The 24,206-nt window shown below is 40.4% G+C and overlaps 2 protein-coding genes across 2 annotated transcripts in view; both read right to left on the reverse strand.

Moving 5' to 3' along the window:
- CYB5B (cytochrome b5 type B) overlaps window positions 1–16,111 on the reverse strand; it is a 32,316-nt gene extending 16,205 nt beyond the window's left edge. The window contains exons 1-2 of the mRNA XM_082863380.1: window positions 15,734–16,111; window positions 397–525 (exon numbers count right to left, since the gene is read on the reverse strand). Coding sequence (XP_082719506.1) covers window positions 397–525; window positions 15,734–15,895 — 291 coding nt within the window. The 5' untranslated portion in view covers window positions 15,896–16,111. The remainder of the gene's footprint in view (window positions 1–396; window positions 526–15,733) is intronic.
- Window positions 16,112–17,113: 1,002 nt separating this feature from the next.
- Window positions 17,114–24,206, reverse strand: part of NIP7 (nucleolar pre-rRNA processing protein NIP7) — a 65,386-nt gene continuing 58,293 nt past the window's right edge. Inside the window, exon 5 of the mRNA XM_082863069.1 lies at window positions 17,114–17,210. Within this exon, the coding sequence (XP_082719195.1) occupies window positions 17,196–17,210 (15 nt within the window). The 3' untranslated portion in view covers window positions 17,114–17,195. The remainder of the gene's footprint in view (window positions 17,211–24,206) is intronic.

Here is a 24,206-nt window from a genome sequence, read left to right on the forward strand (position 1 = left end):
GCCCACTCCCCCACCCCTGCACCCCTGACTCTGAGCGCATCAGGGTCCCTTGTTAGAATGGGATGGTTTTAAAAGTCCATAGTTACCACTTTTAGCAATGAATTTGCAAGACCAAACTACTATTTTAGGTAGAGATATTAACTGCATTACAAAAAAATCAATCAAAAATAATCCCACCTCCAAAATCAGTTCCTTTTCATAGACACTATATGTGTTGATTTACAGACAAGAAGCTCTATCTTAGCACAGTAAGGCTAGATGATTTTGGAGAAAATTTAGCCTAATGGCTGGGTTGAACGAATTTCCATTTTAGTAACTCATTCCCTCATCATGATCTGTGGCTGTTGGATAGCTTCCTCTCTCTACAAGCACTCCTAGAGCTCAGCTAATTCTTACCGGATGCACATCACCAATATAGTACTGTTTGAGCATTTCTCTGGCATCAGAGGAGTGGCCTACATCTTCAAAACTTTCAGTTGCATCTCCACCAGCTTGTTCCAGCAGAACCTCTTCTCCGCCAGGATGCTACAAGGAAAAGATATTTACTGAAGAGAGGGCTGTCTGAAAAGCTAACTAATGTAAGCTACTTCCTCCTCCCCTCTCCTCTTTTCCCCTTTCTCCCTTTAAGGGCAGCAATGGGACGAATCAGCACTGCATACCCCATGACAGGATGCAATGGGGAGAACACACATAGCTCCTGTGTCTTTTGGCCAAAAATGCATAATGTGGGTTTAACTGTGAGGAAACCTAGGACAATCGCAAATTGAGAGATATTCTATGAAACGACAAGCTGTGACCTCCAAAAATATCAAGGTTAGGAAAGCCAAAGAAAGAATATTATTCTATTCCTGCAACTTTTCTGTAAGTTTGAAATGGTTTCAAACTTTAAAGCTAAATAAATAAATAATACCAACATAATTGCCTCTATACCTAGAAAGTAGATTCTATCTATAACTTACGTGCTATATACCTTGGATAAGTTATTAAGAAGTTGAGATGTCTTTGTTTCCTTATTTGTAAAATGGAGACAATATGAGTACCTATCTTTACTATTGTGAGTACTATATGAGATAAGGATAGGAAATACTCTGTACTCAACAAGAGAAAGGTATAGTTAGTATAATGTGCTACCATCTATCATTTTAAAAAGCAGATACACATATGCATGCATATGCATAAAATCTCTCCGGAAACATTTAAGGGAACCTGGTGGCTGGGAGACAGGTGCAAGGAAGACTTTTCACTGTACACCCTACCGAAATTGGTTTTGCAAGTACAGTATTACCTACTCAGAAAATAATTTTTTAAAAATTGCATTTAGCACAGTCCCTGACTTAAACACTCAATAAACATTTACTTACAACTAGCAAATTTAGAATTTACACTATTAGACATATATAGATTTATATTTTTGGAATATCAAGTAATGCTTTTAAGTAGTTACTTTTTATAACAACCTTTTAAGCAGGAATAATATTATCATCCCTATTTTAAAGATGAATTCAACAGAAGCATAAAAACTCTAAGTGTAACCTCCCAGTCAGTCACTTGCCTCTGAGCTCCGTGAGGATAAGGAAACTTCTGTTTTTGTCTCCTAAAAGGTCTCCACCCAGTGATGGGTCTCCCACCCCAGCATTAAGCATGCTGTTTTGAAGCAAGAGTTAGACAGCTGCCACTCATCTGTTGTTACATCTGAACCCTCTCAGCCCTGGTAAGCTATTATTTTTGGAACTGCGTCCCAACTTGCTCTATGTACCTAAACTATGGAAGACATCTTTTCCTTATGACACATCCCAACTATCATGCTGCCTTTTCAGAGTACAAGGATAACAAAATGTCTTAGTGGTTTGAGACATTCCAGAGAATGGTTGAGTTTATGACTCCCTACATAGCTCTTTCTACAACTACAAAGTATTTTCATTTTCACCAATCTCCCATCATAAATAAATAAATAAGCAACTCTTTTATACTTTTTTTTCCTACTGTATGGGGAAAAAAGAATAAGGAATCAACTACAGCTTTATAACAGAAATAAGTACAGTTAATTAACATTGTGGTGCATACAACTGTTTTTCCTGTCCATTCAATCATTTCAATTATTATGCTTCAATTTTTATTGAGTACTTACAATTTAATGTACTAGGCAGTGATGAAAGGTTTTGTGTCTTCATAAAAATGAGTTCATATGGTATATACTGTTTTATAGCCTGCTTTTTATTTTTCATAGAGGCCAAGGAGGGTCAGAGTGGTCAAAAAAAAGGGTTCAGTAAAATAACTCTCACTCCAAAATGTGGTCTTAATACAGATGGTTTAGAGCAAGCAAAAATATTTCAGGGAACCCTTCGTTACTGTTTTAGAACTCTATAAACTTCAGACATTATTTAAAATCAAATAGCACCAGAGGCAATGCACTAGGCCTGAGGCCACAGCAGAGCCCAGGCCAGCCCTGAGCCAAGATAATGCCCAGGCTGCAGGACAGGAGAAGTCCCTGAGGAGAATCCCAAGAGGAGCCCCAGTGCCCCAGGGAGGAGAAGCCCCGTGACCCTGCTCAGACTGGCTCTCAGTGGGCTGCTCAACTCCAACATGAGCCTCTGGGTGGTCCAGCCCATCTTTATCATCACCTGGGGGTGTGATCCACCACTAGGTGTCTATCCTACTGCAGAGTGACAAGAAGCTCAACCAGGAGCAAATATCTGAAATTAATTAATTAATTAATTAATTAATTCAAAACACAGTCCTCAGGGAAAATGGAAATTATATTCCCAAACAGTCCTTGACATAAAAATATTACTTCAACAACCCAGAGGATGGAGTTTTCAAAAAAAAAAAAAAGGAAAATAATACCACCTTCTCCTACAACTGATCCCACGATGCTCACAGACGTGATGAAAGAGAATGTCACAAATGTCCTCACTGTGATTCTTATTGGTGGATGGATCAACATGACATTCTTAGGCTTTATCACAAAGTGCTATTTCCAATGACCCTATGTAAGCTTACGCTACAGAAAGGAATCGAACTACCCATTATTAATAGCTGCATCCTGGTACTTCTGCTGTGTATTTGGGCTTCAGAGCATTCACTCTCCAAATGTGGGATAATGCCAATGACCAATCAGGAATGATGGAGACACAGATGACTGCAGCAGCCATGGCCATGCCCACCACAGATACCAAGAAAGCTTTCAAGACAAAGTGAAAAGTTTTGGAGCTAACAGATCACCAGAGGGCACCAGGTGATGCAAAGAGGAGCACATGGCCAAACGCCTCCACTTGGAAGGCATATTCAAAAATGAATTACGGACCTCTTTTTTTTTTTTTTTTTTTTTGTGCGGTACGCAGGCCTCTCACTGTTGTGGCCTCTCCCGTTGCGGAGCACAGGCTCCGGACGCGCAGGCTCAGCGGCCATGGCTCACAGGCCCAGCCGCTCCGCGGCATGTGGGATCTTCCTGCACCGGGGCACGAACCCGCGTCCCCTGCATCGGCAGGCGGACTCTCAACCACTGTGCCACCAGGGAAGCCCTACAGACCTCTTTTTGAAGGTCAACCAGGGATTAGCTGTTGGGAACTTGGAGTAGTCCTTAACCTTTTAACTTTTGTTTGCACTGGAGACTCACAGAATAAAAAGGAAAATGCATGAACTGGTGCGTATGCAACAAGGATCATTCTTGTCTGACCCAGGTTCTTTTTTATGTTTGAAACTAGAAGAAACGAGGCCTGTGTGCTGGGTGACTTATAAGGAAAGAGCTATCTTTTAAATGTTTTTAAATTTCCTTCTGGTGCCTGTAGAAATGAAAGGCAGAGAAGGGGAGAAACTCAAGCTAGTGATAATATATAAAAACTTAGCAAAAATTCAATCTTTGGAAGAAACATTGCCAATTATAACTAATTATCATGTGCAATCAGCCTGACTTCTAGACCACAGTAAACTCCCGTTTTCTTGGGATCCGAATACCCTGTATTTTTATGCTTAACTTATATGCTAGTATTTTTATAACTTCCTTTAAAAAACTAATAATTTTCATTACTGAAAATTTAGAAACTATGTATGAGCAAAAGAAGTCTCTGTATTGTTCATTTTGAGCCTACAGAATGACATAAAGAGCAAATGTGTCAAAACTTTATTCAAATAAACTCTTTTTCAGAGTGAATACTCAGGACCAGGACAGACTTAGCAAACCTTCTATATCTCTTAATACTATCCAGGGAAAGCTGATGAACCTGATATACTGCTGGATTCTCAAGTGCCTTCAGGATGACCAAAGATAGGTTAAATATGGGAGATTCTTGATCTGGATCTCAGAATATATCAAATCCACCGGGGGAAAAAAAAGAAATCAATGGTTCTGTACTGTATGTAACCACTCAGTTGAACTAAAGACCCAGTTATTCTGGATATGAGCGTTTACATATTGTTATAAGAAGGAAGATAGAGCAATTGCTGGCAGATACAAAGATAACGGTTGCCCAGGGATAATTCTGTCTGAATTAAATGTCCTAGGGAAGTGGCAGTGTGCCATTCTATACCAACAGTTAAATGTAATTTGCATGTTGAGTACTGTAATCAAAACTGGGGAAATCAGAATAATATCTGTGGATTGTATCAGTATCAATATCTTGAGTTGTTTTGTACAACTACAGTTGTGCAAAATTTTACCAGTACAAGGAAATGGGTAAAAAGTACGAAGGATCTCTCTATTATTTCTTTTATAACTGCATATGAATCTCGTTATCTCAATAAAAATTTCATTCTAAAAAAATAAAATCAATTCCCTAAGTATATACTAGAGAAATGTGTATACATATATGAACTTATACACACACACAAATGATCATAGCATCATTATTCATTATGACCCTAAACCTGAAACAACCCAATATCCATAAGGAGAATATGAATAAACTGAGGTATAATCATACAATAGAATCCTAATCAGCTATGAAAAAGAATGAGGCACTGCAATATGCACAAAAGAATATAATATATTGAACCAAAGATGCCAGACACAAAACAATATATACTGTGACACTCATTTGTAAAAAGTTCAAAACGAGGGATTTCCCTGGTGGTCCAGTGGTTAAGACTCCGAGCTCCCAATGCAGCGAGCACAGGTTCAATCCCTGGTTGGAACTAAGATCCTGCATGCCACACGGTGCTGCCAAAAAAAAAAAGAAAGAAAAGAAAAGAAAAGAAAAGGGCAAAATGAATCTATAGTGTTAAAGTCAAGAGAGCTAGTACCTCTGGGAATGAGGAAGGAGGCAGTCATTGGGAGGGTCTACAAGGAGAGGTTCCAGGATGTTATAATGTCCTAGATGGTGGTTATCCAAATGTGGTCACTTACTAGAGTGACACCATATGGCTAAATCTTAGGAATATATAAATAGTGGGAAAATAAGTTCCAAAATACCACAGACACAACTGCCTTTGCGTATACTCTAGGTATAGTCAAATGATCTTTGACAAGGGTGCCAGGACCACTCAACAGGGAAAGGAGAGTCGCTTCAACAAATAGTACTGGGACAACTGACTATTCACATGCAAAAGAGTGAAGATGGACCCTTAACTTACATAGCAGACAAAAATGAACTCTTAATGGATTAAAGACCTAAACATAAGACCCAAAACTATAAAATTAGGGGAAAATTTTTTATGACATTGGACTTAGTGATACTTTCTTGGATATGACATCAAAAGCAAAAGCAACAAAAGCAAAAGTTGACAAATGGGATTATATCAAACTTAAAAAGTTTTATACATCAAAGGACACAATCAACAGTGAAAAGACAACCAACAGAACAAAAGATATATAAATCATAAGGGGTTAATATCCAGAGTATATGAAGAACTCCTAAAATTCAACAACAAATCAAATAACCTGATTATACAATGGGCAGAAGAGTTGAATAGACATTTCTCTGAAGATGACACACAAATGACCAACAAGCATATGAAGAGATGCTCAACATCAGTAGTCACTGGGGAAATGCAAATCAAAACCACAATGAAATACCACCTCCCACCCATTAGGATGTCTATCATCAAAAAAACAGAAAATAACAAGTGTTGATTTGGACATAAGAAATTATAACCCTGGGAATGTAAAACACTGCAACCACCAGCACCATCTATTTCAGAACTTTTTGTCTTGTAAAACTAAAACTCTATGGGGACTTCCTGGCAGTCCAGTGACTAAGACTCCTTGCTCCCAGGACTTCCCTGGTGGTGCAGTGATTAAGAATCTGCCTGCCGGTGCGGGGGACATGGGTTCAATCTCTGGTCTGGGAAGATCCCACGTGCCGCAGAGCAACTAGGCCCCTGCACCACAACTACTGAGCCTGCATGCTGCAACTACTAAAGCCCACATGCCTAGAGCCCATGTTCTGCAACAAGAGAAGCCACCGCAATAAAAAGCCCACGTACCGCAACGAAGTGTAGCCCCTGCTTGCCACAACTAGAGAAAGCCCACGCACAGCAACAGAGACCCAACACAGCCCAAAAAATTAATTAATTAATTATTTTTTAAAAAGCCTCTGTGCTCCCAATGCAGGGGGCATGGGTTCGATCCCTGGTCGGGGAACTAAGATCCCACAAACCACAGGGTATGGCCAAAACAAAACAACTCTATGCCCATTAAAAGCTTTTTTTTGATTTAATATCTCTTTCATCTAATATTATTATAGCCACCTCTACTCTTATTTTGTTACTATTTGCATGGAATATGATTCTGTTCTTTCACTTTCAACCTATTAGTGTCTCTGAATCTAAAGTGAGTCTCCTACAGATGGCATATAGTTAGACCACGTATTTTTATCCATTCTGCCAATCTCTGTCTTTTGACTGGAGAGTATAATCCATTTACATTGAAAGTAACTGCTGGTATGGAAGGACTTACTCCATCAAAATGTCAGAGGACATTATCAAGAAAGTGAAAAGACAACCTACTGAATGGGAGAAAATATTTGCAAGTCACATATCTAATCAAGGATTAATATCCATAATATATAAAGAAATCTAACTTAACAAAAAGACAAACAATCCAATTTAAAAATGGGCAAAAAACTTGAATAGTCATTTCTCCCAAGAAGATACAGAGAACGAATAAGCACATGAAAGGATGCTTAACATCATTAGTCATTAGGGAAATGCAAATTGAACCACAAAAAGATACCACTTTACACCTGCTAGGATGGCTATGACTGAAAAACAGAAAAATTACAAGTGTTCCATGAAGAAGTTAGAACCCTCATCCATTGCTGGTGGGAATGTAAAATGGTACAGCTGCTGTGGAAAACAGTTTGGAGTGTCTTCAAAAAGCTAATTATAATATAATTACCATACGACCCAGCAATTTCACTGCTAGGTATATAACCAAATGAACTGGAAACAAAGACTCAAACAGACACTTGTATGCCATTGTTCACTGTAGCATTGTTCACAATAGCCAACAGGTGGAGACAACCCAGGTGTCCACTGAAGAATGGATGAACAAACAAAACGTGGTATACACATACCATGGAATACTATTCAGCCTTAAAAAGGAGTGAAATCCTGATACATGCTACAACATGGATGAACCCTGAAGACATTATTCTAAGTGAAATAAGTCAGACAAAAACGACAAATACTGTATGATTCCATCTACATGTGGTACCTAGAACAGTAAAATTCACAGAGACATAAGGTAGAAAAGTGATTACCAGTGGCTGGGAGGAGGTAGCAATGGGAAGTTATTGTTTAATGGGCACAGTTTCAATTTGGGATGATGAAAAATTTCTGGAAACAGCTGATGGTGATAGACACACAACAGTGTGAATGTACTTAATGCCATTGAACCGTACACTTAAAAATGGTTAAAATAGTAAATTTTATGTTATGTATATTTTACCATAATAAAAATAAAAATTTAAAAACCTAAACATGCTAAGTAAAAGAGGCCAGATACAAAAGGACAAATATTGTATGATTCTACTTATATCAGGTAGCTAGAATAGGCAAATTCATAGAGACACAAAGTAAATTAGAGGTTGAATCAGGGGCTTGGGAAGAGTGATGAGAGGGTAGTTATTGCCTAATGGTTACGGAGTTTCTGTTTGGGGTAATGAAATAGTTTTAGAAATAGATAGTGATGTTGGTTGCACAAACTGTGAATGCGATTAATGCCACCTAATAGTACAGTTAAAAATGGTTAAAATGGCAAATTTTTATGTTATATATATTTTACCACATACACACACAAAGCTAGGTTTACATACCTATAATTAACATAAGCCCAAAAGTTTACTTTTGTCTGAATCACAGCAAAACAAAACAAATAAGACCAAGAGTCTGGAGGTTATCCTCAGTCACCTAGATTGGTTGGTTACCAGTGCTATTCAAATCTATTGGACAATCATAAGTTTCTCCCTATTTTTATTAAGTAAACCTAATATAAGGCAGTACACATTTCCCATTTTTTCTAGGATCTGCTTTGCTTTTAAATCTCATATGAATTTGCAAAAACGATTCTTTTGAACTGGATAGCCTTTGTGTTTTAAGACTAATGGATCTTGTCTCAGCTTTTAATGCATGAGCAATTATATAACACTACAAATATTTCAAATAAACTATATGGCAACCAAGATCATAAACTTTCAATTGATGAAACAAGGCCTGTGATCGATTCATTTCTATCTCAGACCAGCAATAATCAAGTGAAATACTTTAGATACAAAGGAAACTTTGTAATGTCCTCTTGGGAAGGCTTTTAGTGGGTCAATTGTCCACGGAATATGTGGTAGGGAGCAGGGGAAGCCTTTTGGCTTTTCCTTAAGTTCATTTACTAAGTATTACTGAAAGGAGGACAGAAACTTTATGTTTTAATATAGAAAAGAAAGAGGACAAATTGCTAACAGAAAATAATACTTCCAGATTACTAATTCTATGGAAAGGATAGGGGACAGATGGGCAGAAAAGAGGAGAATGTGAAGAATGACAAACAGTTACAGGATAAAAATCTTACCGGGAAAAAATTACACAAATTCTCTGTGAATGGAAATTCCATGCTGATGTAATAAAAATGTAACAATAGGAGGCTTCTCTGGTGGCGCAGTGGTTGAGAGTCTGCCTGCCGATGCAGGGGACACAGGTTCGTGCCCCGGTCTGGGAAGATCGCACATGCCGCAGAGCGGCTGGGCCCGTGAGCCATGGCCGCTGAGCCTGCGTGTCCGGAGCCTGTGCTCCACAACGGGAGAGGCCACAACAGTGAGAGGCCCGCGTACTGCAAAAGATCACCTGACTTGGGAAATGAAATCTAGAAACATTAAGATTACAGAAGCTGCAAAATTAGGCCAGCCTACCCAAACAGATTAGCAGAATACCTCATCAAAATAAGATACGGATGTTAAAGTTCTGGAGAGGACAAAAACTACTTCCTAAAAAACGGTCTGACAACTCAGAAAAAGATAATAGACCTAGGTGGTGAACAGCAGGAAATGGTGCAGGTCCATAGGTATTTGCATTTGGATTAGAAAGAACCTAGCAAGGCAGGGGTGTCACCTAGGAGAGGATAACTTGATGGCTGCCAGAAATGGTGTAACCTTGGCAGTCACAATTGCTCACGGTCTGAATTTCAGGTCTGCAGATCTGAACATAACTTATTCCCACCAGATTACATACCCTTATCCCCACTGTACTAGGTACCACTGCTACAGATTCTCACAATTCCTTAGGCATCTTCATGGTACTATCACAATTGCAATTATTTATTTAATGTCTTTCTTTCTCCACTAGACTATAAGCTCCCTGAGAACAGGGACCATGGTTGTCTTATTCATGGCTGTATTCCTGAACATAGCATAGAACCTGGAACATAGTGAGATCTAGGGGGCGCTCACTCTGCCCTCCTTCCCTCCCATCTGCCCTCTCTCCCTCTCTGGCATGTATGCTGCACGAATAAATAAACCAAAGTCGATTTGTGATCAGGGCAGCTCACCTAGACAGTGCTGGAGTTTAAATTTTGCCTCATCTTCTTTCTAGCCTTCCCTAGGACCAACTACTTGAGACCGTTCAAGGAAAGAAAGCATACTTTCTACAGATTTGGTAATTCCACAAGCTAGATAACAATCAAATTGCACTTTTTTTTGACCAGCCTTGGAGAAATCCAGTAAGAACTGTTATTAGTCAGACACTGAAGCTTTCAAGGGGTACCCTAGGGTGGCACCAAACAGAGCCTGCATTCTCCATCTTTCCAAAGGCAAGACCACTCTACCTTACACGACAATTGCTTGTACACAGATCTCATCTTCCCAGCAAGTCCAAAGCATCTAATTCACCTTTAAATCTTCAGAGCATGCGCTAGTTAGTAAGCACTCAAAAGATGCTACAGGAAACAATATAATTTTTTATTATTAATAAAAATAACCACTAACACTTACTGAACTCTTTATGCCAGGTACCATGATAAGTCTTTATATGAATTACCTAAATCAATCGTCTCAACAACAACCCTGTGAAGTAGGTACTATTATCTCCCTTGAGGAGATGGAAAAAGGCCTTTACAGAGCACAACTGCCCAAGGTTACGGTAAAGTAGGAAACTGAACAAGACTCTTGAACCCCAAAGCCCACACCCAGCCATTAAAATGTGTTATATATATATCGCCAAATGTGTGTGTATATATGTATGTATGTATATGTATATATATATATATGTGTGTGTGTGTATATCACCAAAATTCTCTTCAAAAGACACTTAAGAAAATGTAAACGCAAAATACAGACTGTGAGAAAATACTCGCAATGCATATTTCTGAAAGGACTTGCATCCAAAATATATAAAGACTGCTTTCAAGTCAATAATAAGAAAACAAACCAATTAAAAATGAGCAAGACTGAACAGACACTTTACAAGACATGCAAATGGCCAATTAGCCCATGAAGATACTCAACATCATTAGTCATCAGGCAAATGTAAGTTAAAACCATTATTATATATCAGCACACATCCATTAGAGTGGTTAAAAGTAAATCACTGACAAAACATGTGTCAATGAGGATGTGGAGAAACTGGAAAACTAATGTATTGCTGGTGCGACTGGGAAAAGGTCTGGCAGTTGCTTAAAAAGTAAAACAAAGACAAAAACAAAAAAATATGACCCAGCAATCTCACTCCTAGCTATTTACCCAAGAGGAATGAAAACATATGTCCACACAAAGATTTGTACGTGGGCTTCCCTGGTGGCGCAGTGGTTGAGAGTCCGTCTGCCGATGCAGGGGGCACGGGTTCGTGCCCCAGTCCGGGAGGATCCCACATGCTGCGGAGCGGCTGGGCCTATGAGCCATGGCCGCTGAGCCTGTGCGTCCGAAGCCTGTGCTCCGCAACGGGAGAGGCCACAGCAGTGAGAGGCCCGCGTACCAAAAAAAAAAAAAAAAAAAAAAAGATTTGTACGTGAAAGTACAAAGCAGGTTTATTCATAATAGCCAAAAACTGGAAACAACCCAAGTGTCAATCAACAGGCAAATAGCTAAATTTTAGTATGGTTACAATGAAATTAGAAGCACTAAATAGGAATAAATTGCAGATACACAGAAAAAATATAGATGAATCTCACAGATATGTTAAGCGAAAGATGTTAGACAAATAAGAACACATACGGGTCTGCAGTGTTAGAAATCAAATCAGTGGTTGTACGGGAACATAGATGGTAGAAATGTTCTATACAGTGATTGTGATGGTGATTACACAGATGAGACATTTTTCAAAGCTCACTGAACTCCACATATAAAATGTATACATTTTATTATATGTACATTAGATCTCAATAGAGTTGACTTAGGCGGGGGAAAAACTTAGATGGCAAAATATTACTAACAACCCAAATGTTTATAAATATGAGACTGCTTAAACAAATTATAATCAGTCCAACAAATTCTATGAAGAATAAAGAAGTATTCCAGGTATGGATATGGAAAGACTCCTGAGATATACAGTTACATGAAAAAAGCAAGGCATATTTCAGCAGGTATTGTATGCTGTTACCTTATGGGTGAAAAAAAAAAGAGTGGGAGGAACTACATTCACTTTTGCTTGTACATGCAAAACAAAACTCTGGAAGGATTCACAAACAGCAGTAGCTAACTTTAGGAGGAGGTCGAACTGGGCAGATGGGAGGAAGGCTTTTCACAACGTACCCGTATGACCTATTCAAAAAATGAAAAAATTACCTGGGTTCCAGAAAAAAGGTACTAATTCTAACTTCCCTCTATCACATTCCCAATCCTTCCAAATTATATCTAAGATGTGGAAGAAGGTGGTTGTAAAACAGACCTAATTCCATACTCCATAGCCATGAAAAAAAACTGAGGCAAATTCTAATGTAGTGGGCATAGGTTATCTGGTCAGACTGCCTGAGTTCAAACTCCACCTGTACCACTTAACATTATGACTTTGTGAAAGTTATTTCTCTGCTCCTCAGCTTTCTAATCTCTAAAATGGGTTGTTAGAAGGGTTAAAAAAGAAATTACATGTAAGCCACCAGAATAATAAGCACCCAAGAAATACTATTACTATTAAACCAAATCAATTAATAGACACTATAATTCAATTAAGGAATACTATGATTCCATTTCTACTTATACATATCTGTATACATTGGTGTATGCGTGGACGATGTAGAAGGATTCAAACAAATTCTTGGGGTTTAAAGAGTTTTACTTTCTTTCCTTCTGTATTGTTTTTCCCTCCAACCTAGTATTCCCACTTAGGCCAACAGTCACTAAAAAATACATAGAAAGCTTTAAAACAGCACTACGTGTTGTTACTCTTTTCAGAAATGGTTAATTATACATAAAACAATGGCTTCCAAACTTTTCTCACTTGTGATACAGTAAGAAAACAAGAATATTAACTGAAACAAAGGTTTACAAAAACATGCTTTGTGAACAAAGGTTTACAAAATCATACTTACCCTTGCTAAGAGAGATGCACTTTGATATGTTCTAGTCAATGTCATAAGATATTGTAACCATTTTTATGTGATTTTCTTTCTAAACAGAGGTTCACAAAAGCTGTACTTGACCTGTCCCCTCCTTGATCATAGTGACCTCATCTAATACTCTCCAGCTACCATAACCTCCCTCACTGTTCTTCAAACACACTAGATATACTTACACCTCAAGGCCTTTGAACTTGCTCCCTCTGCCAGGAAAGCTCTTCCTGCCGATATCCACATGGCCAGCTCCCTTAACAGAAGGCCTTTACTCTAGTCATCTTCTTAATCAAGCTATTTCTGGCCATCATACCTAAAATTTCAACCCCTCATCTTCACGCCCTCACCCCATACATGTCCACAGACCTCTTCCCTGCTTTATTTTTCTCCTTAGCACTTAACATAGCATATATTTTAGTTATTTACTCTGCTTATTTTCTGCTTCCCATAGATGGTAATCTCCACGAAGGCATAAATGCTTAACTCTCCGCTGCTGCATCCTCAGCACCTAGAACGGTATCTGGCACTTAGTAGACACTTGATAAATATTTGAATGAGTAAGTGAATGAATGACTAGACTTGGAGTGAAGAAGAACACAGGGACAGAGATGCTGGAACAGGTAAGTTAGAATGGCTAACTACAGGTAAAGATTGACAACTCAAGCTTGAAGGGCCGCCCCTGGCACACCTGTGATGTCTCTGGCTCCATCAGCATGTGGTAAACCAGGCTGGGAACCACTATTAAAGATTAAACTCATGTCCACTACACGCACTGAGTGTTCCTTCCAAGTTCATTATCTATTCTGAATCAATTAAGAAGAAACTGGGGGGGAAATGAAACCACAAATGAAAAACATTACTGGCCCATTATGAACTATGCTTTACCAGGCATGCTACAAGCCACACTTGAAACTTATTATGAGGCATACATCAAAGGACATAGCTAAGTCTAGAATTCCAAAGTAATACTGTGTAGACAAGAGAAACCAAGGTATTTATCTAAAGCACACCCTGCCACTAATCAACTGTCTGACCAAAATCTCTCTGAACCGGTTTCTTATATCCCTGTTAAAATAAGGCTCACTACTATCCAACTCACTCTCAACTAGCTAATTTGAGGCTGAAATAACGGGAAAGCACTTTAAAAGCATAAATGCCATACACCCTACAAATACAAGAAGTTACTAAATTCTAAGATGTTACCTTATTGGCCACTAGAAAGATTTATTTAAAACAATGTCCTTAAAAAAAAAAAAAGGGGGGGACCAAAAATAAAAGGGACTTCCCTGGTAGCGCAGTGGTTAAGAACCCGCCGGCCAATGCAGGGAACAAAGGTTTGAGCCCTGGTCGGGGAAGATCCCACGTGCTGTGGAGCAACTAAGCCCGAGCGCCACAACTACTGAACCTGTTCTCTAGAGCCCGCGAGCCACAACTACTGAAGTCCACGCGCCTAGAGCCTGTACTCCACAACAAGAGAAGCCACCACAATGAGAAGCCCATGCACCGCAAGGAAGAGTAGCCCCCGCTCTCCTCAACTAGAGAAAGCCCACGAACAGCAACAAAGGCCCAACGCAGCCAAAAATAAATAAATTTTTTAAAAAATTTATTTAAAAAAGTAATAATAAAATGAAACAATATTCTTTTTGGGAAATTTTACATTTTAAAAGTTTTTATAGATTTATGAATCAGGATGTAGAGCTTTATCCCGTAAGCCCCAAATTAGTAGAAAACAAATTTTGCTAGTACATTTGCTCCAGAAAGAGAATGAAGCGAAATGAAACTTTTTCTCAGTTACAGCAGGATTATATTATGCAAGAACTTACAAGGAATTAACCATAAGATTATTAATCTATTACTCAAAATAAAATAATACACACCATAAATAAATAAATAAGCATTTAAAATATCCTAAACCCTCAGGGATTGGGAGTGAGGGGAATGACTGCAAAAAAGCAAGAGGGAACTTTTTAGGGTGATGAAAAACGCTCTTTCTTAATTGAAGTTTTGATTACATGGGTGAATACATTTGGCAAAACTCATCAAACTGTACATTTTAAATAAGTACAATTTATTGTATGTAAATTACACCTCAGTAGAGTTAAACAAATTGAAAGTCTGTTTCCTTGAAAACAAAACAATCACTCAGTTGTATCAGGGTCTTGAGAACTTGTAAAACCTAATACAAAAAAACCCCCTAATACAACAGGCTTGATTTACAAAAAGAGGGTGACAGAACCTGAGTCAATGGCCCAAAAAAAAAAAAAAAAAAAAAACAACTCATAACCTCTGGACTCAAGGTCAACTCAAAATAGAAAAAAGAAAGGCAGCATAATGGGGGGAAAGGAGGAGGCATCTCAGCTTCTCGAGAAAATGAGAAGCAAAAAATGATATTACTTCAGAAGTCATAGTGTAAAGAGCAGAGGTTTGGAGCTTTCAGACCTGGGTTCGAATGGCTCTAGGTTGTTAGGTGAGAGACCCTGAGTCTCAGTTTCCCTTTCCGTAAAGTGGGCATAATGGTGACTCAGTTTAGCCAAGCACGTCGTAAGTGCTCAATATGTGACTCAAGGCACGAGAGTTTAGTGACGGCTGGAAATGCATGCACACCTAAGGCCCCCCAATCTCCGTCTCGGAGTGTCGTGCTCCCTTCCGTACGCCTCTTCGCCCTCAGCCAGGCCTCACTTCCCTCCTATACACACCCTAGCAGCGCTTCCGGGCCCGACCACCCTCGCCGCTGCAGCTCCCAGGGGCCGCCCACCACCCGGGCCCCACCTCGTTAAGGAAGCGGGTGACATCGTAGACTCGCCCGTGGATCACCAGCCAAATCTCCTTCGGGGAGTTGCGTTTCGCCACCTCCTCCAATCGGTAATACGTGACGGAGGTCTCGACCCCTCGCCCTTTCCCATCGCTGCCACTTGCTTCCACAGTCTCCATTGGGCCTGAGGTACCACTTCTCTACCGCTATCCCGGTTTCCGTTGCCAACTTCCTGCAGGTAGACCTCACGCTCAGTCCTCCCCGGCTTCCGTAACCCGGGCCCATAAGGCCAGCGGAGGCTCCTGGCAACAGCCAATTACGCTTCCTAATAGTTCCTGGTTCGTTTTCTTTTCACCAATGAAACGGGGGATTCAATTTCAAATCCCACCCACTCCTCGCCCGATCCTAGGGGCGTAAGCCTGGTTCGAGGTCCAACTTACCAATCAGGACCATCCATCTCCTCCAATCTCACCAATCAGATACCGTGATTTTGGAAAGGCGCCTAAGCGAGACACGTCGTCTGAAAGAGAAGTTTCTTCACTTGTCGTAGGGGCCTGCAGAATTCTGGAAGATGGGGCCGAATCACCATTTTCACGTTTCCCTTCCCTTTGCCGTGGATCCCTCCTGAATCACGCGGAACTCGTTTCCCCGCCCACTTCCGGCGCAGCCTCTGTTCCAGCCCCAGCTTTACATTTTTGCAGCCTCCAGGCTGTGATATGGCAAATCCATTTTTAGGCTCAGTTTCCTCCTCACCAGTAAAATGGGCATGATACACTCTACCCTGTAGAGAAATCTGGCCGATTAAGTGAGAGAGAGTGTATACACATACATGCAGAGCGCTTGGCACATAGTAATCAATACATAAATAACAGGCGGTGGGCCGAGGCCTAGAGAAAGTGATTGGGGGTACGATATGTAGTATCCCAAGTTTGTGCCACTACTAAGAATCTGATTTTGTTGTATGTCAGTTTTATCTTAATAAGGATCAGGGCGGAGTGTGTGTGGGGGGGATCTGATTTTTAAGCGAATTCTTCAGTGATCAGGACAATGTACACTGTTTTCGTTTCTCTGTGTTCTAAAATAGTATTTGCCTCAACTGTCGCTGGCTAGAGGTTCCGGCATTTTCGAATTATGAGTTTGGTTTCTATGCAGTGTTGTTAGCTATTTATTTTTAACTGCCATTGCAACGGACAAACTGGTCATGGCAAGATGTCATTTTCATCGTGTCACTCTCCCATACCCATAATCCATCCCCAACCATTTCCACCATTCCCTTTAGTCTTGTGCACCAGCCACTGACCCCTAAACCTACTGGTATAAGCCCACATCTGTGATCATGCCAGGTCCACCCACTTAAGATACCCCCCTTCCTTCCAGTGCCTACTCACCTTTCAAGGTCCTGAAATTCCTTCTTTTTCACAAACTGCTACCATTATGAGCTCCGGTGATTCTATCTCCATATAGTACCTAAGCACATTACTATTTCAGAAATTTCTGAAAGAAACAAAACATTTACATATATATAAATTTAAGTGCTAGCAATAGAAATTTGTAGCAAATGCAAAGGGACACAGCTCTGTACACATATATGTGAAATGAACAATTCACACTTAACCTCGGTGTGCGTGAGTCAACTGAGAAGGCTATGTTAAAAATGTAGATTCCTGGGAATTCCCTGTCGGTCCAGTGGTTAGGACCTGGCGCTTTCACTCTGGGGCCCAGGTTCGATCCCTGAACGTGAAGATCCTGCAAGCCACGTGGCACAGCCAAAAAACAAAAAGAAAATGCAGATTCCCTCCTGCCCAGACGTGGAGTCTCTTCCTCACCTTGAATGTTGGCTTGCTTTGTTACTTACTTTTGCCAACAGATTGTGGCAGAAGTGATACTGTGCAAGTTACGTCTAGACTTCAAGAGGCCTTGAAGTTTCCATCTTAACCATCTTAGAACGCTTCATGATGCTGTGAAGAAGCCTAGGATTAAAGATGTCCCCTACAAATTGGCATTTGCCACCTACTTCTACAAGGATCAAATTATGAAAGTCAGCAGCTGCTGACCTTCAACACCCATTGAAAGGAGTTAGGCTGGAGATCAGGAATGAGGCACTCTGTGCTCTGGGAAAAACTGGCAGACCAGGTCTTCAGATAGATATTTTCAGGAGACAATTTTATGAGCCCAATTCTTGCATCTCCTCAAATCTAGAAAAGCACTAAAATCCTTCATGGTGACGTCTGCTCCTCGTGACTAGCAGTAATCTTCACGAGACTAGCAGAAAACTTCTGCAAAAAATATGTGCTTGATTGCATGTACTCCCCCTTCACCAAAATCACATATATACTGACTTTCCCCACTACCTCTTTTTTTTTTTTTGAGGTACGCGGGCCTCTCACTGTTGTGGCCTCTCCTGTTGTGGAGCACAGGCTCCGCGGCCATGGCTCATGGGCCTAGCTGCTCCGCAGCATGTGGGAACTTCCCGGACCGGGGCACGAACCCGTGTCCCCGGCATCGGCAGGCAGACTCTCAACCACTGTGCCACTAGAGAAGCCCTGCATGCCTTTTTTTTTTCCTTATATCACTGACAAGGACTATTTTACACTAGCATTTCTAGTAGAACACTGAATAAAAATGGTGAAATGAGCAACTCTAGCTTGTTCCCAATCTTAGGAGGAAAGCGTTCAGTCTTTCACAATTAAGTATGATGTCTAGATTTTTCAGTAGATACTCTTCATCTGATAGAGGGAAGAATTCTCCTATCTACCTTCTTTCCTGAAGTGGTTTTTTTTTCTCTTTAAATCATAAAAGGAGATTGAAGCCTGTTGAACATTTTTTCTGCATCTATTAGGATGATAATCGTTTGATTTTTCTCCTTTATTCTGTAAATATGGTGAATTACTTTGAATAGTTTTCCAAAACTCAACCATCTTTGCATTTCTGGGATAAACCTCACTTGGTTACAATGTTAGTCTTTTTTTATATATTGTTAAGTTCAATTTTCTACAATTTTTTTAAGGATCTTTGGGCTTATATTCATGAGGAATGTTGTTCTGCAGTTTTCTTTTTTTTTTAATAAATTTTATTTTATTTGTTTATTATTTTTGGCTGCGTTGGGTCTTCGTTGCTGTACGCAGGCTTTCTCTAGTTGCGATGAGCGGGGGCTACTCTTCTTTGGGGTGCGTGGGCTTCTCACTGCGGTGTCTTCTCTTGTTGTGGAGCACGGGCTCTAGGCGCGCGGGCTTCAGTAGTTGTGGCTCACAGGCTCTAGAGTGCAGGCTCAGCAGTTGTGGCACACGGGCTTAGTTGCTCCGGGGCATGTGGGATCTTCCCGGACCAGGGCTTGAACCCATGTTCCCTGCATTGGCAGGCGGATTCTTAACCCCTGCACCACCAGGGAAGTCCCCAGTTTTCTCTTCTTGACTGTCTTTGATAGTTTTTTTTCAAGCTCTTTGATAAATATTTACTGAGTAACTACAGCTAAGTACTGTGTCTATATATTAAACAAAACTCAGCACAGTGCCTGGCACAGTGTCCTCAGTAAATGCTGGCTAGTTTGGAGTTATAATTTCTAGGTGCTATAAATGAGACCCAGTTCTCAAGGAAATTTACTCTCTTAAGAGGAAGACGGCATTTACCATATAAAACATTTTAACCTTAACATTTTACTCCCATATAAAACATTTCAACATTAACATTTTACTTTCACTGTTTTTACATATGTATTAGAAAATCCTCTCCCCATCGCTGTCCAGCTGTGTGCTCTGAAATTTATCTCAGATAACAGGCTGGTGTGTGAGATGCTGCTCCAGGGTACTCGTTATTTACCTTGCAAGCTCATTTTACTGCTTTTGTATAAATGGTGGAAATGGAACAGGAAACTGTCAAGAAAGACACTGTGCATGCTCCTTGAGAATAGAGCAAGGAAGGAGGATTCTGTCCCATTTTTTTGCAGACATCAAACACACTTCCTGGGTTCTCACACTCTTTTTGAGGGGGAAGTTCCCCTTTCCTGTTCCAAGAATAGAATACAATAAGGTAGCCCTCAAATCTGTTCTCGCCCTTCTCAAGGTATTATGTCCCCTGACAACCTATTTTCTTCCCCTGCCAGTGGGAAGACAAACTCTTAAAGCCATCACAGTCCAACACTCTCCTCCCCTTCCCAGAGCCAGGCCTGGCCATCCAGTATCAGGGAAGCTTCAGGAAACTGCAAAGTTAAGAGCCCATATTGTCCAAGATGTGGCCTCGGGGAGAGTTACTTGATTCCAAGCATCCTAGTGTTGTTCCAACCCCCCCAGCCAGCCTGACCTCTCTGGCCTGTTGGGCAGCCTCTTCTGGAACTTCCCCCAGAACCATCGTATTGAGTTTTATGACTGTGGGGCTCCATCCCCACAGCCCTGCCCAGTTTCTAGAATCAAAAGAAACTGTAGCTGTGCAAAGAGCCATCCATAAGGATGCTTTCTACCCTGGATTTTGGTTCCTGGCTTCAGTACACCCACTTTTCTTCCTTTTAATGTTTTTTGTTTTTAACATGTACTAAATATTCACATGTTTCAAAAACAAAATTTATGTATATCTATATATCTATATATGCACATGTATATGTGTATGTGTGTCCTTCCAATGAAATATAATTCAGCAGTAAAAATAGCATGCTAAAACATGGATGTACCTTGAAAGCATCATGCTAAGTGAAAGAAGCCAATCACAATAGACCACATACTGTATGATTTCATTTATGTGAAATTTCGAGAAAAGGCACATCTATAGAGACAAAGTAGATTTAGTGGTTGTACATGGCCGAGGGGGTTGGGAGAAATGGGGAGTGACCACTAATGGGTATGAAGTTTCTTTTTGGGGGGCGGTGACAATGTTCTAAAATTAGACTGCAGTGATGGTTGCACAACCCTGTAACTATGCTAAAAGATACTGAATTGTATACTTTCAATAGGTGATTTGCATGGTATGTGAGTTATATCTCAATAAAGCTGTTGAGGAAAAAACAGACAAAGTTTAAGAGTGTTAGAGGTCTAATTCAGTGGTTAGGGGAAGGGCATAAGGAGGGGACTGAAAAACGTAAAAAGGCTACAATACTTCCCAGACGTGGGGCCGACAAAAAACATGGATGTGAAAAGACGTTAACACTTATAAGTTCTTTATCCTGTGAGAGGTTCTTTTTGATAAAGATGGTCTAGTTCAGAGACTGGATGATGCCATTGTTTTTACTACAGTCTACTGAGCCAAAGGCCACTTTGAAAAATTGTAATGTTTCCATAAACACAAAGTTTCCTTTAGGCTGGTTTTGCCCTCAGGATGCTTCAGTTGTCTTTGGTCAGTGACCTTTAGTCTGTAGAGGATGAGTAGCAAGGCACAGAAAGCTCCTCCGTGACTGTATTAATCTCTTCGTTGCTGCGCGCGGGCTTTCTCTAGTTGCGGCGAGCGGGGCTACTCTACATTGCTGTGCGCAGGCTTCTCATTGCAGTGGCTTCTCTTGTTGTGGAGCACGGGCTCTAGGCGCGTGGGTTTCAGTAGTTGTGGCACGCGGGCTCAGTAGTTGTTGCGCATGGGCTTAGCTGCTCGGCAGCACGTGGGATCTTCCCTGACCAGGGCTCGAACCCGTGTCCCCTGCATCGGCAGCTGGATTCTTAACCACTACACCACCAGGAAAGTTCCTAAATCAGATTTTTAAAGATATAATTTATATGCACTAATGTACTTTTTATAAACCATCATCCACATTCATTTAAGTAGACACTTTCTCAGGGGAGTGTCTGAGGGCAGTGAACAATGGTTACAGATTAAGTGATAATAAATTAAGATAAGGGGTAGTAGAGGGAACAAGTTTTAAATTTAATTTTTTAAGTCCTTAATACTTCACAAGGCTCAAAACTAAAAAGAAAAAAAAATTAAACATCTCAATAAAAAGTCTCTTGACCACCTTTTCTATATACTTTCCATTCCCTTCCACTCACCCACCCCAGATAATCACTTAATAATTTTTTGTGTATCCTTCCTGAGTTTCTCTATGCAAATGCAAGTAAATATAAATATTTATACTTAGTTTTACTCACATATATAAAAGGTGCTAAACATCACAGTTCTGCATCTTGCTATTTTTACTTAATGACATCTTAGATATGTTTAGATAATAATACATAAAGTGCCTCCTCATTTATTTTTACAGTTGCATAGTTTCCCGTAGTTCAGTATTCATAGTTTGGTATGAATGTATCATAATTTAACTAGTCTCCTACTGATGGAGATTTGGGTTTCCAGTGTTCTGGAATTACAAATAATGCTGTAATTAATAACTTTGATCTTATATCACTGTACACATGTATAAGAAAAAATGGGACTTCTAAGCCAAAAGCACATGCATCCGTACTGTTAGCAACTGCCCCAATTTATATTCTCACTGCCCTTCACAGCAATTGTACAAATTTATATTCTCACTGGCAACGCACATGAGTGCCAGTTTCCTCAGAGCCCCACAGAGTGTGTTATCAAAGTTTCTGGAGTATAACAATCAGACATTTTTAAAACTGTATCACACTCTAGGTCTGACTTGCATTTCTCTTACAAGTGAGGTCAAAGAACTTTTTCTATACTTTAGAGTCAGAAATGAATTTATCAACCTTCCATCTAGATCAATCTGAAAAATAATCTTAATGGCCAAGAATCTGTTTTGAGTTGAGATGGTTTGATTTCTACATGCCGAGCACAAGCTTACTTTAGGGGTATTCTCTCTGCCCAACTTCACATTTAGATTTTATCCTTCTAATCTCTGGTTAAGTGTCAACCCCTGGGTGAGGCCTCGGTGAGCCACCACATCCTAAGTGGATACTTGGTCCAACGCATCATTCTGTTTTCTTTCTAGAGAGTTCATGGCTACATGATAGTTTTCTTTTCTTTTTTACTCTCAAAATCAACTTTATTGGCATTCTGGAGACTAAGCAAAAGATTATAACAACAAGGTGAATGCTTAATCAAGGAAAAAACAGTTGATTCTCAGTCACAGAGCGTTGTGGTGTTTTAAATTACCCTGTCCCATCCCCTACTCTTCAGTTTGGCAGAAGCTTTGACAAAATCAGCCCCCATTCCTAGTAGAAGTTCTTAGTCCTGGAGGTAGTAGAAGTGACCTCATTTTTAAAGAATTGTGGTTGTTCATTTCAACCAGTCTGGTGGCTCCCTGAAGGGCCAGATCAAAAGACTTGCCCTCATTTTGCCTAACTCAGAACTCTCCCAAGTCTGAGGCAGCTACCTGGGGGGCATTAATAGATTTAAAGGCAAATGTATTAGCCACTGCCTCCCAGGACAAGGAATAATGGTTGGGCAAACAACAGACCAACCAAAAACAATAATATTTAGGTGTAGGTCTCTTTGAGACCCTGATTTTAATTCTTTTGAGTACCTGGAAGTGAAATTGCTAGATCGTATGGTAATTCTATTTTTAATTTTTTGAGGAACTGTATACTGTTTTCCATAGCAGCTGTACCATTTTACATTCCCACCAACAGTGCACAAGGGCTCCAATTTCTCCACATTCTCACCAATACTTATTATTTTTTTATTTTTTCATAGTAGTCATCCTAATTGGGGTGATGAGAAAAGAATTTGGCCTTGCCACTGGCCTGCTCAGGCAGCCCCAAACCCTGAACCTTTACTCTTAAAGCATTTTAACTTCGCATTAACTTTGAGCAGTGGACGTGAGACCCACCCCGGTTAAGTTCAGGTTAGGTTTGGGACACTGGGATATTTTCTTTCATCCATAATCATTGGATCTGGGCCTATAAATCAAATAGTTAAGACACAAAACACAAACAAGGTCGTAATTTGTTTCTTCCTGCCCTCTGTTTTTCTTGGCATGGAAAAACTCAAGCTTTTCCTGACTGGGGATGGGTAGTGACACTGGGGGGTGATTCATTAAAAGTGGCCTGAGTAACTGGCCTTTTATTTCTTCTCATTCTTTCCCCTTATTGTCCCAACTAATGTAAGGAAACACATTGAATAAAATAATTCTCCTGCTGATAAAGAACTTTCCCCTGACTCTTTGTTCATTTGCAGCTATATGCTCCCAGAATCAAAATCTTGGAGCTGGGGAGGCCACTGTGATAGATGTGATGTGTATTTCTTTTTATTTATGTATTTTATTTTTGTCTGCCTGGGGTCTTCATTGATGCGCAAGGGCTTTCTCTAGTTGCGGCGAGTGGGGGCTACTCTTCGTCGTGGTGTGCGGGCTTCTCATTGAGGTGGCTTCTCCTGTTGTGGAGCACGGGCTCTAGGTGCGTGGGCTCAGTAGTTGTGGCACTCAGGCTCCATAGTTGTGGCTCGCGGGCTCTAGAGCGCAGGCTCAGCAGTTGTGGCGCACGGGCTTAGTTGCTCTGCGGCATGTGGGATCTTCGCAGGCCAGGGCTCGAACCCGTGTCCCCTGTGTTGGCAGGTGGATTCTTAACTACTGCACCACCAGGGAAGCCCCTTGATGGGTATTTCTGATAGAGAAGG

Source organism: Leucopleurus acutus (assembly GCF_964270905.1).
Source record: "Leucopleurus acutus genome assembly, chromosome: 20".
Taxonomy (NCBI): domain Eukaryota; kingdom Metazoa; phylum Chordata; class Mammalia; order Artiodactyla; family Delphinidae; genus Leucopleurus; species Leucopleurus acutus.